The sequence below is a fragment of the Diceros bicornis genome, chromosome 24, assembly GCF_020826845.1.
Source record: "Diceros bicornis minor isolate mBicDic1 chromosome 24, mDicBic1.mat.cur, whole genome shotgun sequence".
In the NCBI taxonomy this organism is placed as follows: Eukaryota; Metazoa; Chordata; class Mammalia; order Perissodactyla; family Rhinocerotidae; genus Diceros; species Diceros bicornis.
The window spans coordinates 41,986,774-42,002,545 of NC_080763.1; the positions used below are offsets into that span (position 1 = coordinate 41,986,774).

The 15,772-nt window shown below is 35.2% G+C and overlaps 1 protein-coding gene across 5 annotated transcripts in view; it reads left to right on the forward strand.

Annotated features, from left to right (window-relative positions):
• PAPOLA (poly(A) polymerase alpha) overlaps positions 1 to 15,772 on the forward strand; it is a 61,481-nt gene that overhangs the window by 39,341 nt on the left and 6,368 nt on the right. For 2 of the 5 annotated variants that reach the window (XM_058567655.1, XM_058567657.1), the window contains exons 16-20: positions 2,884 to 3,005; positions 7,113 to 7,255; positions 10,999 to 11,099; positions 11,335 to 11,555; positions 15,436 to 15,498. In XM_058567655.1, the coding sequence (XP_058423638.1) occupies positions 2,884 to 3,005; positions 7,113 to 7,255; positions 10,999 to 11,099; positions 11,335 to 11,555; positions 15,436 to 15,498 (650 nt within the window). The remainder of the gene's footprint in view (positions 1 to 2,883; positions 3,006 to 7,112; positions 7,256 to 10,998; positions 11,100 to 11,334; positions 11,556 to 15,435; positions 15,499 to 15,772) is intronic. The other 3 variants (XM_058567656.1, XM_058567658.1, XM_058567659.1) reach the window with 3 other exon arrangements.

Below are 15,772 nucleotides of genomic sequence, written 5' to 3' on the forward strand. Positions count from 1 at the left end.
AAAGGGGAGACAAAAATTTGTACACTTTTTTAAAAAGTCAGTATCATACACTAACTGTAAAGGAGAAATAAAAGGAAAAGATGTATTTCAATATGTAAATGCTCAGGTACAATGACTAGAAGACATACTTAAAAGTAGTCAGGTGGTTGTACTTACATGGAGAATCACTAGCAGTGCGACATCTGTGAATTCCTACTGATGTAGCTGTTATCTTTGTGATTCAGAGACTATTAGCGTCATTGCCACTGGTTACATGATAGAAGTTAAAAGTTTCAAATAAAACAAAAGGTGATCTCTTGATAATACATGGTAGTTGCATTCCTAGAAAATTGAGATTAAAAACACTTGATGTTTTTTGTAAAATTGAGTGGAATTCTTGGCTCAAATAATTGATAAGTAGTTTTTTCATCTTCAGGAATCTAAGTAGGACATTGGACAGTTCATTCTTCATTTTGAGGAACTGTCCATGTTGAAGGATATTTAGTGTCCCTAGCAAGTAGTAACCCTTAATCATTGTGACAACAAAAACACCCATACAGATTTTTTAGGATGTGATTTGGAGGATGATAACTCTACCTGCGGAACACCACAGAAGTGATTTTTTTCCACAGTAAAAATTCTGATGTCAACTTAAACTATTTATGAACTAACAAATCATGTAACGATACTTGGAAAATTTGTTTTGTACATTGCATCCAAGTTGAGCTGTTTATAAAAGATTGTTCTAATGAGGCATCAAGATTTTCAAGGAACTTTTAGGTATTTTGGAAAGGAAATATTTAGTTCTCCTGTATTTTGAAACATTTTAATGGAATACTTTGTGGGATTTTCTAATAAAACAAATTTAACATGCTCAGAACTCAAATTCTTACCCCCAATCTCCTCCAACTTCTCTTCAAATCTTTTTTATCTCAGTTGTTGGCAAATATATCCTTGTAGTTGTTCAAGCTAGAAATCTTGCAGTCCTCCTTGATTCTTGTTTTTTTCTGTACTTGATATTAATCTGTTATCAAGTCTTTTTGCCTCTGCTTTCAGAATACATTGAGATTCCTGCTCCTTATTGCTGTTTCTACCGCTCTAACCCTAGTCCAAGCCACTTATCACTGCTCTGTTGGATTACTGCCATTGCTGTAGTTTCCCTGCTTTGCCCTTGCCCACCTTCATCTATTTTCAGTCAGCATCCAAAATGATATTAAGCCAAATGATGTCTAGCCTGCTTAAAACCAATAATGGCTACCCATCTCACTCAAAATACAAGTCCAAGTCCTTACTCTGGTTTGCAATCCTTTACCTGGTCTGGCCTTCTCATTATGTTTCTGACCTCGTTTTCTGTTATAAGTTCAGAATCCTTTACCCATGTGTCTTGGGGCCAGAAAAGTAATAAAGTTAGTAAGTAATATTCCCACTGGGGCCTGGAGCAGCATTTGGTAGTCAAAGACAGTAACATTTCTGCAGAGAACTGTTTGATACTCACATTAAGCAGAGATAGAGGCCAAATAGCCACAAATAGTTCAGATCAGGGTTTGTTGTCAGATGAGTTTTGGTGCCAATTTCAGGAAAAACAACTGTGTTGGAAGTTTTTGGGATTTTAGAATTACTGATAAGAGATTATGGATCTCTACTTTCCCTCCTCCCCAGTGGCCTTTTTGTTGTTCTTCAAACATTCTAGGCATGCTGTTTGCTCAGGACATTTTGTCCTTGATGTTTGCTCTTCCTGGAATGCTATTCCACCAGGTACTCTCAGCTCACTTCCTCACTTTCATTTAAGTCTCCACACACATGTTATCTCAGTTTCCAGGCTGAGCTTCCTATCTTCTTTCCTACTCAGTTTTTCTCCATAGTGCTTACCACCATCTGATATGAAATACATTTTACTTAATTTTTTTTCTGTTTATTATATTATCCCTGTTAAAATGTAGACTTTGGGAGGGGCCGGCCCCGTGGTGTAGCAGTTAAGTGCACGTGGTCCGCTGCTGGCCGCCTGGGTTTGGATCCCAGGCACGCACTGATGCACCGCTTGTCAGGCCATGCTGTGGTGGCGTCCCATATAAAGTGGAGGAAGATGGGCACAGATGTTAGCTCAGGGCCAGTCTTCCTCAGCAAAAAAAGAGGAGGATTGGCATAGATGTTAGCTCAGGGCTGATCTTCCTCACCAAAAAACAGAAAAGTAGACCTTGTGAAATTCTTTTGGTCTGTTATTCCCTGCTTTGTCTCCCATGTCTAGAACAGTGTGATACAGTATAGGTGCTCAATAAATATTTGGTGTATGACAGAATGAATGAATTTTTCTGTTTTGGGACCCTCTGGAACTAAATTATTTGGATTTATTTTTAGCATTGTCTTTTTGTTCCTGTGACTTCCGTTAAATTGCAGTTATTTCTGTAATAGAAACTTTGTTATTATTTGTCTTAAAATTTTATCTTGCGGATTCTTGAAAAAGTATATTTAGGTATAGTTTAATACGTTTGACTTTAGCTACATTTGTTACATACTTGGGCTAGAATTTTAAATTATACTGGTAGCATAAAAGGGTACAGGTTTAAGAAACCCTTTTTCTCCAACTCTGCTGTTTCTTCAAGAGTTACTCTTTACTTGTTAAAGAGTAATCTTAAAGAGGTACTCTTTATTACTTTAAGTGTTACACTGGAAGAGTTAATATACTTTCTGCTTTTATTCATTATGTACACCTTGTAGTAAAAGAGACTTAGAGTTTGCTCAGGCAATGAATTATGTCAGATTAGAGATAGGTTTTGACCTGATAATTTTACGGATATGCGGTATTGATGGAAAAAGAATCCCTATTTAGAATAGCTTCTCCTGGGTGAGTTTAACTGCCTTTATTAAAATGTTGCTATTTCCTGTAACAATTTCCTCATTGTGTAGTTTATAGGCAAGCAATAAACAGCAAGATGTTTGAGGTGGACATGAAAATCGCTGCAATGCATGTAAAAAGAAAGCAGCTCCATCAACTACTACCTAATCATGTGCTTCAGAAAAAGAAAAAGGTAAATTTAGAAAGTACTTACAGAAACGTTACTAACATAATGTTTTATGCATCCAGCCTATTGGTATTTCAAAATTTAGGCTCAGTTAATAAGTCATATTTGTAATAGATCACAGCATTTAGAAAATCTGTTAGATGGAGCAGCTCTGTTGTGTGAAACCTCGCCCCTAATCAGTTTTCTTGCACACACTTGCTTCAGAAAGATTAGTGGCGATGCTTAGCGTCCTTGTTTTATATGTGCTTATATTCTCTTCCCAGAATCTTCTTCCTACCATTTACTATCCCACATCAGTATCTCTTTTCCTTTCTTTTAAAAAGCAAACAAGATTAAATTAGATAGTAAGTGGATAAAGTAAATTGTGTGACTTTTTTATGAAAATTTATTTTGGTAAGAATTATACATGTATATTATTTAAAAATTAAGTTATTGAGTATACACATCACTAACAGGTAACCAGAGTTAATGTTTTGTGATATGTTGTTCTAGTGTCAGTGCTTCCTGTTGTATAACTTGTGGCCGTGTTTTCTTATTTGGACATATTACAGAGGACATTTAATGCAGAGATAACCATTACATTTTTACTTTAAGTGGTTTCAAAAATAGATGGCTTATTCCTATAATGGAATACTTATACAGAGCAGTGCAAATAAATGAGTTAGAGCTACATATATTACTATGTTGAGTTAAAAAGGTACAGATGCATATGTACCATTTGATACTTTCATATAAAATTTATGTTTAAAAAATGTGAGACAATCTATTATTTAAGAAAGAATATGAAATAAAAGTGTATGTTAGAGAATGATATCCCCTGCATTTGGGATGATGGTTGCTTTTCTGGGGCTGGCAGTGGGAAGAGAGGAATAAAATTAAAACACAGAGGGCTTCAGCTTTATAATGTTCTGTTTTTTTAAAACATAGAACATATTATAGTACAAAAGCATCTAAGTCAAGGGCAAGGACTTTGTAATAGACTACCTGGGTCAATTTCAGGTTCCACTGCTTCCTAGCTGTGAGACTTGGGCAGGTTATATAACGAACATCGTGTTCTTGGTTTGCCTATCTCTGAAATAGGGATAATATTTCTACCTACCTCATTAAGTATTTTGTGAGGATAAAATGAGTCGATACCTCTAAAAGGTGGTTTAGACTAGTGCCTGGCACATAGTAAATGCTCGTGTTTGTTTCTGTTATTATCACCATCATCATCATTCATAACTTGGGAGTTAGGTACTTTTTTTTTTTCGCCTAAAATGCAGTATTTAAAAGCATGTTTCACTTTTAAAAATAATATATTACATTAAAGCTTTTATATGGCTTAACTTGTTATTCTTTTCTCAACCTAATGGTTTTATGAGTTAACTAAATAATCTAGGTGACAGAAATGTACTATTCTTTTTTCGAGCAATTTTATTTATTTGTCATAAAATATACATAACATAAAATTTACCATCGATTAGTTATATTTTTATACTAAAGTGTCAAGTCAAACATTTATCTTCTAATTGTCCCTTGGTGTTATATTAATGGGTTTAAGCAACCATAATTAAATGTGTATTTAAGACATATAAAAATGTATAAACATTTTATGTATTTTCAGAAGCGAATGTAGATTGCTATGTTCTTTTTAACACTTAGCAATTTCTATTTTATTAAAACAGCTATTTATAACTGAGGTAGTTCGAATTTCCAGAACTCTTGATTCAGATTACCTTTTAAAACTCCTATTTACTTGGCAGTATTGATATTCGGGACAATTAGCATATAGTTTAAGTAAATTCTATTTTTATTCTTTTTCTTAAGGTAGTATGTACCTAGATTGTATTTACCAAATCAAGTTTAACTATAATCGCATCACCCAGTAATAGCTTCTCTTAACATTTTAGTTTATTTCTACACAGACTCTTCACTGCACATATGTAACCACATGTAATATGTGTTTTTAAAAGGTTTTTGATGATATTTCCCATTTTGTGACCTGCTTTTTTGGGTGCTTACTATCTTGTGACAATCTATCCAATTTCATTACATTACAAATTCTAAGTGACTGCTTAATATTTCTTTGTATGGCTATAGTATGATTAAATCTATCCTATATTTGATATCATTTAGATTATTTCCAAGTTTCCTCTAGTAAAATAACACTTCCTTGTTTTTATAAGTAACAAGTGTCTAGAAATCTAGATCCATGAATCTTTTCTTAGGACTCATTTATTAATAGCTTCCTTTTATTAACTGCTATTTGCAAAGCACTAAACCAGTGTTTTTCTATATTTAATGATACAGCAAGCCATAGGTATTATTTCTTACAGAAGAAACAGAGTAGATAAAAAACTTGCCCAAGGTCATGTAGTGTGAGATGTGAATTATATCTAAGTTTGAATGCAAAATATGTGTGTTTATTTCTCTCTGTAGTATGTTCTGTCTTTATTTATCTTTTGTTAGAAAGTTCTAATAGACTATTTATGAGTTTTTGGCCTTGAAATCTCTTGTGCCAAACTTAGTACAGATACAGAGGCAAAGCAAAGCAGCTTAATGCTGTTTGGTGTTCAGACTAACTAGTTAAAAACCTTCATGTTGACAGATTATCCCCAACAGTGGCCTGTTATCTCAAAGGTGTTTGATCCCCTGGTTGGGCAGGTAACTATGTAGAATTGAGTATAATTTACTTACTGAACAAATCCTCGTCTGATGGAGAGTGAGATTGGTAGCGTTTTTGCATAAGAAAGATGCTCGTTTAGAATTTGTTTAACAACTGACTTCATAAGCAAGTGGCATTACTTTCTCATCTCCCTTCTGCCAAATCTCGTCTTCTCCATTTTATCAGTACTGATTTGTCTATACAGTGGTGTCTCTATAGTGCTAAATCAAAGATTAGAATATCTGGTCATTTGAAGAACTGGAGAGCACATGCACACACACACACACATACATAAGGAGTATGAGTTTTTGTCAGAAATGCAAATTATTTCCATTAAAGTGTTTCTAGGTAAGTGAACACTGAGGCTAAGAGTATTCTGAAAAAACAAAAGCTGAAGAGGGACCAGCCCCGTGGCGTAGTGGTTAAGTGCGCGTACACCAAGGCACTGCTTGTCAAGCCATGCTGTGGCGGCGTCCATATAAAGTGGAGGAAGATGGGCACAGACGCTAGCCCAGGGCCAGTCTTCCTCAGCAAAAAGAGGAGGATTAGCATGGATGTTAGCTCAGGGCTGATCTTCCTCACAAAAAAAAAAAAAAAACTGAAGAAATCAGTTTGATATTATAATAGCATTGATTGCAGAAACAGAAACTTTGTCACTTTACAAACCAGCTTTCATCCCATAGAACCATTCATAGTTCTCTTAGCTTCGTTTTAGTTTTGCTACATTAAGTAACTATGAGTGCTTGGATTTTTTAGAAGCAGATCCAGCATTAGGATTTATATGTGGATATTAGGGTTAGTTTCCAGAAAATTCTTTCTGCTTTTGTTTTCACAGGATAATTTACATTATTAAATGTACCTTGTTAAAATCCTAAGTTGCAGTTACAGCACTAGAAATCTCTTGCTTTTGAGAGAAGCTCATTTATTTATAAATAGTTAGGAGTGGCACTAAATTGTACTTACTTGATAATTTTTTTGAAATTCCACGATTTTTATGTTCATTGTAGAATAATTAAAAATCTATAAACAAACAAAAAATTACTTCTAATCCCACTAGACAGAGATATCATTGTTAATGTCGTGTTTATCATTAAAAGACTTTTTTCCTAATATGTATGTGTGTGTATATTTATAGTCCTCTCATTTAAGATCCATGTGTTTTCATATTACAGTGCTTTTTAATTTGCACTATGTCTTAGATTCAGTGTGTATGTTTAATGTAGTATTCCTTTCTCCTTTTTTCCCACAAAAGAACTGTAGTTAAGTTGAAGGCCTCTTTAAAGTCAGGAAGTGTGTGTCTCCCAAATCTTTGCCTTTCGTAGGCAGTATGATACTTCTGATTTTCGTAGACTTACTGATTTGTACTTTTTAGTAGAAATCATTTATCAGTCAAGTAAAAGATGTTCATGTTTCAAAGATCTGGGTAAAATAAAGACATATTTGATTAAATATTTTATTAATTACAGCATTCGACGGAAGGTGTCAGATTGACACCTCTAAATGACAGCAGCCTCGACTTGTCTATGGACAGCGATAACAGCATGTCTGTGCCTTCACCTACTAGTGCTATGAAGACCAGTCCATTGAACAGTTCTGGCAGCTCTCAGGGGTAAGGAAAAAGAGGGGATGGAAGTGGAACGGCCGTTTACTAAACACATTAGATATATTCTCCTGTTGTTGAAGTCTTCTATTTAGAATGTTATTTTTATTCCATCTTCTAATTTTTTAAAAAGTAGCATTTTAATTCCTAGTTTGGTGGAAAGTAATTTTTATTTTTGTCCTACTGTGTCATACTTGTATTCTCTTTTGGGGACAGATATGTCTTGATTCAGATATGAGTGAATGTTAGTGCTGTAACTCCTCCAGTTTCATACATTGAGATACCTGCTGCCTACACAGAACTGCGTGGTGTGCTGAGAAGAACAGACAAGAGGGACAAAAGCACCTTTCTGCCCTGGAGCTGCGTATACCTGTGTAGCAGGGGAACATATCTATGAAAATATTAGGGATCTTCTAAGGAAGATGAAGATCTGTGTGGTCTGGTTTTAGTTTTGTTGTTAGTGCCGTCGAGTTGATTTCGACTCCCAGTGACCCTTTGTACAGCAGAGCAGAACCTTGCCTGATCTTTTTGCGCCCTCCTGTCATCTTCCAGGTTTTATGTGGAAGTAACTTTTTTTGACGAATTAAGTGTCTCTTTAAAAACATTTAAAGCAGCTAAACGTTTTTACTATGAAAGAAATACAGGGCTATGGTGGCAAAAGTTAGAACACAAAAAGCCATATTTATATTTAACTTCTATAAATCTTTATACTATATCCTTGCAAAATTTTCTTTTCTTTTTTTTTTTCTGTGAGGAAGATCAGCCCTGAGCTAACATCCATGCCAATCCTCCTCTTTTTGCTGAGGAAGACTGGCCCTGAGCTAACATCCATGCCAATCTTCTTCCACTTTATATGGGACACCGCCACAGCGTGGCCTGACAAGCGGTGCGTCGGTGCGCGCCTGGGATCCGAACCCAGGCCACCAGCAGCGGAGCGTGCGCACTTAACCGCTAAGCCACGGGGCCGGCCCCCAGAATTTTTTTTAAATGGATATACTACCATATTTCCTTTTTTTTTTTTTTTTTAATTTTTTGTTTATTGCAGTAACATTGGTTTATAATGTATAAATTTCAGGTGTACATCATTATACGTCTATTTCTGCATAGGTTACATCATGTTCACCACCCAAATACTAATTACAACCCATCACCACACACGTGTCGAATTATCCCTTTTGCCCTCCTCCCTCTCCCCTTCCCCTCTGGTAACCACCAATCGAATCTCTGTCTCTATGTGTTTGTTTATTGTTGTTGTTATCTACTACTTAATGAAGGAAATCATACGTATACTACAATATTTCAAAGGGAGCTGTTTATGGTAGACTTCCAGGGTGCTGCTAATGTTTTAAATTGTGATGGTTATATTGATCACTTTGTTAATTATTGAGTTGATACTTAAAACTCAAGCACTTTTATGAATGTATGTTATATTTCAGTCTTTAAAAAAGCAGTTTTAAAAATTGGATTGTTAGTTAAAGTCTAACCACTGGCGAAGGTGCAGGTTGAGATGATTCTTTGGATGAGTATGAAATAGAAGATGCCAAGCTGCAGAGGGTGGGTTCAGTTTTCTTCTCTTGGACTTTGAATGTGTGATGTGTTTTTAGGCTAATCATGCACATTCTGAAGACGTCAGGCACGAACATGGCCTCTAAATCTTGTAGTTTTAAAACAGTTCCCTGTTTGTAGAGCATTAATTCCAGATTTTTATTTTTAATGGGTTTTTTTTTTTGAGCGCAGTAGAAATTTTAATAAGAATTTTAGGATTTGTAGAAATCTTTGTGTACTTTGAGTTTATGCACACGTATGTAAAATAGGTGTACATACTAAGTAATTTCAGAAGTTTAATAGTAGTTTCTTGAAGTAATTTTGTTTTATATATTTTATTTTTTTATCTTTTAATTGACATCTTTAGACCATTTATATTTTATATGGTTGTGTTTTTTTTTAATTTATTTTTTATTGTGGTAATATTGGTTTATAACATTATATAAATTTCAGGTGTACATCATTGTGCTTCTATTTCTGCATAGATTACATCATGTTCTCCACTCAAAGACTAATTACAATCCATCACCACACACATGTGCCTAATCATCCCTTTTGCCCTCCTCCCTCCCCCCTTCCCCTTTGATAACCACCAATCCAATCTCTATGTCTATGTGTTTGTTTTTTGTTGTTTTTATCTTCTACTTAATGAGTGAGATCATAGAGTATTTGACCTTCTCCCTCTGACTTATTTCGCTTAGCATATTACCCTCAATGTCCATCCGTGTTGTCACAAATGGCTGGATTTCGTTACTTCTTATGGCTGAGTAGTATTCCAGTATTCCATTGTGTATATTTTCTTGAAGTAATATTAACTTCTGTAAATAAGACTTCTGGATGATTGTGTTTTTGCTCAACAAATACTATTTATTATGTACTAGCTGCTTTGCTAGCTATTTCAGGTTTTCTCCTGCATCTGTGGTTGTTCTCTGTCTGACTCTCCTTTTCTGTTTAGTCATTAGATGTTTGTGCTCTTGAGGGCTTTCTTCTCAGTCTTTTCTCCCATCCTTGTATTCTCCTTGGGGCTGTGCTAACACCTGCTCTGTTGACTTCATTTACTTCCGTGTGTCCCAGTGAGCTCCAAAGCTTGAATAAGCTTACTGCTCTGTGGTTGCATGAGAATGTCACGTAGGCACCAAAAATCTAAATTCTCTGGTGTTGCCCACCTTGTCATGGCAGAGTGCAGAGTGTGAACCATAGCTGAGGGAGAAAAAGGAACCACAAGGGACTTTCTGCTTTTGTTTTCTTTCAGGAGGTAATAAAAATGAGATTATTTTAATGCAGATATATAGGATTTGAGACACAAAAGTTGAAGAGATAGGAGAGTAAAGGAAGGATGATTTGAGTTTCCTGAGATGACAGGAGGGAGTGGGATCCAGAACATAGAAGGAGGGATTGGGGTTTGAGAGCCTTTGTTGTTTATCTGGTCTACTGTTGATGGGCTTTTAGGGTTTCATGAACCCTTAGATTTTGTGTGCTGAAACTTATTTCTATGTCTCAGACCATTTTCTTTTTTTTTTTTTTTTATAATTTTATTTATTTATTTTTCTCCCAAAGCCCCAGCAGATAGTTGTATGTCATAGCTGCACATCCTTCTAGTTGCTGTATGTGGGACATGGCCTCAGCATGGCCGGAGAAGTGGTGCGTCGGTGCGCGCCCGGGATCCGAACCCCGGGCCGCCAGCAGCGGAGCGCGCGGACTTAACCGTTAAGCCACGGGGCAGGCCCAACAGACCATTTTCTTGTTCATAGTTTTTGATAGGATTTTCTTATACCCCAAATCAGATAAGAACAGGTTTTTTAGAACTGTTCTGTCTAATGTGACACCACATTACACATAAACTAGCCACATGTGGCAGTTTAAATTTACTTAATATTAAATAAAATTGAACATGCAGTTTCTCACTAGCCATATTTCAAATGTGATGTGGCTGTATATCTGTATAGTGGCTACTGTTTTGGATCGCGCAGAGATAGAGGCCGTTGTTACAGAAAGTTCTGTTGGACAGCACTGCTTTAGAATGTTCGTGTGCTTTTGATTGTTGGTTATATTTTATCAAATAAAGTCAGTTACTGATGTATATGTATGAGAGGTAAAGCTAAAGAACCATTTACTTTAGAAAATAACTTCTGCACATATTAAATTTTGTTACTGAATTTTATTTTATTCTGCTTTTTTAGTTTTTTTCCTTTTCTTTTTTTATTTAGCAGAAACAGTCCTGCTCCAGCTGTAACAGCAGCATCTGTGACCAACATACAGGCTACTGAAGTTTCTGTGCCACAAGTAAATTCCAGTGAAAGCTCAGGGGGTAAGGAGATTGGTTTGATGGATTTGAGAATACGTACATTATATTTGGTTTTAGCCTTCATTTTGAAAGAGGGCTTTATTTGTTGATTAAGTAGTTTGAATTCAGTTTTTTTGATGCCATTTTATTATTTGCATGTAAAATTACCAGTGAGATAAAATTCAGAGACATAAAGCTTTACTTATAACTTGATGTTGATATGATTTAATTTTTTTGTATTCATATACTTACTACTTAGGTACATCCAGTGAAAGCATTCCTCAAACTGCCACACAACCAGCCATTTCACCACCACCAAAGCCTACGGTCTCCAGAGTTGTTTCTTCAACACGTCTGGTAAACCCACCACCTAGACCTTCAGGAAATGCAGCAACAAAAATACCTAATCCTATAGTAGGAGTCAAGAGGACATCCTCACCTCATAAGGAAGAGAGTCCCAAGAAAACCAAAACAGAAGAGGTATCTATATATTAATCATGGGAATACCAGCTTGCATATTTTAAAATCCAGTGGAACAACCTTTCGTGAGCCAAAATTGAGCAGGAGCAAGGAGGAAAGCTTTTAGAAACTTTTTAGGTAGTGCTTTCGTGCCATAGCTTCTCTTCACCATTCCTGCTCCTCTCAGTATCTACCTCTTCCATGAAGCCAGGCCTCTCATTTAAACTCGAATAGCATGTCTAGTCTACAATGTAGCGTGGACTTACATGTCATCTTAATTTATTATTCTCTCATAATGATATCTTTTATGTGTACTGATTCTTTGATAGCCCCTTTGGACACAGTTTTTTGCTTCTAAATCGAGCAAATGTAGTTGATCTAAGTGGAGTTTTGGAGTTCCTACACTGTACTTGGTATTACAGGGTCACTGAATACGAGAGGTTCTCAGGGAATTCTTATTTAATGACTGACCAAAGTTGCAAAGCCAGATTAGTTTTGGGACCTTGAATGATTATTCCTCCAACTCTTCAGGACATTTTCTAGCAGTACTTTCACTTTTTATAGTGGCTGATGTACCTTGTCAAAGCCTTAAGTAGTTTTAGGAAAACCATTAAAAGCATACATTGATTTTGGTGTCTGTCTTAAAATGGCAGTAGCCTTGTTACACAATTTCATTGCTCCCTGGAGTCACTCGCATGTTGTTTTCCTGTTAGTGAGACATTCACCATTGCCCCAGAGATGACAGTCCAAAACCATCAATTTCCTTGTGATTTTTGGCCAGTAATTTGTTATTTAGGGACTTATTATACCAAAGTCTATTTAAAATGTGAAAAAAAATCTAGGTTTCTCATGGAATGTTTTGATCTTTAATGGTGAAAAATTATTGTCTTTATAAGTGTTCTATTCCCTAGCTTATTCCAGAGCTTTTTGTTTTAGATTTTTTTGGACATAGTCACTATTAACTAAATATGAATAATTTCATGAATTTTTATCACTCTGTTGATGCTAAATGAGAATGAAAAGTGGGTTTAGTATATCATACCTTCCAAGATGTATTCTAGAATCCTATCTGTATCTGTGTAATTATCTTTTAAGGCAGTGATGTTCAAACTCAGTTGTATATCAGAGTTACTTTTTCAGGTTTGTTTGTTTGTTTTTTAATAGAGGTTTTAGGTCCTCCTCCAGATACACTGAATCAGAGACTCTCCAGGCCTGGGAATCTTTTATCAAAAGCCCCATTGCTACATGATTCTGTTGTGCAACAACCTAAGAATGTCCTAGTTTTGGTGTAATTCCACATTCTGTCTATTGATACTTGTTTGGAGTGGTCAGAGCATTTCAGAATTCACATTTCTTTTTACCTTAGTAGAGTACATGCAAGGGTAACGCTAGATACCTATCATTCCGTTTCCTTGATGTTAATGGTCTCATTCCTTAATGGCTCTCTGAGAGCTTTGACTAAATGTGTACCAGCACAGTGTTTGTAATTTCGTGTGCACTTACCTTGGTAGAAAACTCATATTTTCTGTCTTGTTTAGAGAGGCAATAGAAATACAGAATTTAACTTAGTACAGAAAATTTAAAATATATACACAAGTAAAGAGAACCGTTTTGTGTACCCATGTACTTCATGCAGCTTCAGGTATGATGAACTTGGCCAATCCCTATACCCTTAATTCTTTCAACCTTTTCCATTTCCCCTTACACTTGGATTATTTAGATGCAAAATCCAGACATCGTGTCATTTCATTAGTATTTTTAAAATCTTGTAGGTAAAAGGTAAGGATTACAACAAAGAAAACATAAAAATAAACTTAACCCACCTAGAAAAATCAACAGTTTCTTAATATCAAGTATCTAGTCAGTGCTCAGATGTCCCTGATGGTGTCATTGATTTTTTTTAATTGATTGATGTCTCTTAAGTATCCTTTAAAATATAGAATTCTCCCTTTTTTTCCTTGCAATTTTTTGTTCTATATATTTTCTCCCAGTCTTGGTTTTTGCTTATGGCACCTCCGTGGAGTTGACTAACAAAAACAGAATTTTAAGATAGAGATGCGATCTTAGGTTATCTCAAAGGCTGATCTCCTCATTTCCCAGAAGAGGAACTTGAAGTTCAGTGGCTTTCCCATTTATAAAGCTAGTTAAAGTCAGAGGCAGGATTAGAATCCAGGTCTAAATTTCATAGTGCTGAAGTTGTTGAAGAAGATTGTTATAAATATCCTAATTTTGAAGCTCCTGGGTCTTTTATTCTCTGTTAATGAGTACTTGGTATTAGAAAGTTTAGCAAACTAGAAAGAATTGGTCCTACTCCGTAATATGCTAAGATGTATATAGATATGAGGGTTTTAGTCTTGTCAGGTAGTTTAGTTCTACTTAGTTTGTATCATATGCTAAAGCTTTTCAAATATATATAAAAGGTAGAGATGTAAAATAAAAGTAGAAAAAAAATTTGCCCTATCACCTAGATTATATGGCTAAATGATGCTATATATATATATTTTAAAAACTTTTGATTATGGAAAATTTCAGGCATGTACAAAATATAACAGTCAGGTTCGCATAACTTAGCTTCAGTAGTTAACAACTCACGACCAGCCTTGTTTAATCTGCACATCTGCTTCCTTCCCCATTGTTATGAAGCAAATCTCAGGCATATCAGTTTAATTATCATAAATATTTCAGTGTATATCTAAAGATAAGGATTTCTGAAAAACACAGCTACAGTATATTATCACCATATATGTTTGTGTGTGTATATATATATCAGTATATTTACGAATATTAACTAATTCCATAGTGTCATATATCCAGTCAGTATTGAAATTTGCCCTATTTTGACATAAAATACTATCTTTTAAGTTTGTATGTTTGCAGGATACAAATAAGGTCCCTATTGGAATTGGTTGATATTGCTATTAAATCTCTTCTACTGTGTCAGTTAGGCTGTGGTTTCTTTGTCTTGTTTTAAAGCCACATTCGAAATTAAATTTTAGTTTTGCATAGTAAGTAAAGTGGAGAAATTGATGTCAAAATTGTTTTTCTTCTTGGGCTAGCCCCGTGGCTTAGTGGTTGAGTACGCGCGCTCTGCTGCTGGCAGCCCGGGTTCGATCCCGGGCGCGCACAGACGCACCGCTTCCCCGGCCATGCTGAGGCTGCGTCCCACATACAGCAACTAGAAGGATGTGCAGCTATGACATACAACTATCTACTGGGGCTTTGGGGGAAAAAAAATAAATAAATAATTTAAAAAAAAAAATTGTTTTTCTTAAGAAGGTGATGTTTATTGCAAGTCACTGCAGGAATTGGAAAGTACAACCGTTTTTGGCTTCCCCTTTCCCCTCTTTACCAAAAGCAAGTTGTTTGTTTTGAATAAAATTATAATTTTAAAATTTAAGACCTCAAACCTCCTATTCTTCAGGGTGTTAATAGATCTTGCTAATAAGTGGGGAGATTCTGTGGTTAAGTTTGGGAAAGTTAAAGAGATATTCTTCATAGAACTTCTCAGAGTCTTTTATGTGCTAATGTTTGTATAATCTCCCAGAATTGGGTGATAGTATTCCAAGTTCCTAAATTGTTTGATCAAGGAACCCTTTTTCTCTTCCTTACAAAAAATATTTTATGAACTTAGTGGTTTTGGGAATGTACTTTAGCTGGTGATGATCAACAGTAACAGTTTTCCTCATGTTCATTTTAATTTTGGTAGATACTGAAGCCAGATTAAATGTGTTAATATGAAAAAAAATTTTTTTAAGGGAACCAGTCATCTATTTTAAGGCCATACTTGACCTCACAGGTTAAATTATTTTAGAATTTTAAAAATTTTTATAAATTGCAGCATTGATTGGCAAATAATCTAAATTTTCATTTTAGAGAATAAAGCTTTTTTTTTTAAAAACAGGATGAAACAAGTGAAGATGCTAACTGTCTTGCTTTGAGTGGACATGATAAAACAGAAACAAAGGTATACTAATTTAGCCTTGGAATACATACACAATTAAGAGTACAGAACATGTGATAGAAATGTCTCTAGAATATTGTACTGTACTTTGTTCTATAGGTTTTAGATTGTTTTCAGTATTGTTTTTAGAGAAGTGTCTGTCCTTTTTAATGTTAATTTATATTGCTGAAATTGAATTTCTCAAATGTTTGAGGTAGTACTAGATGCAGGGTAATCTGGTGAACGCTGGATAGAATAGAGTGGTGAGGGAAACGTGTGCTATACCTTTAAAAGAACT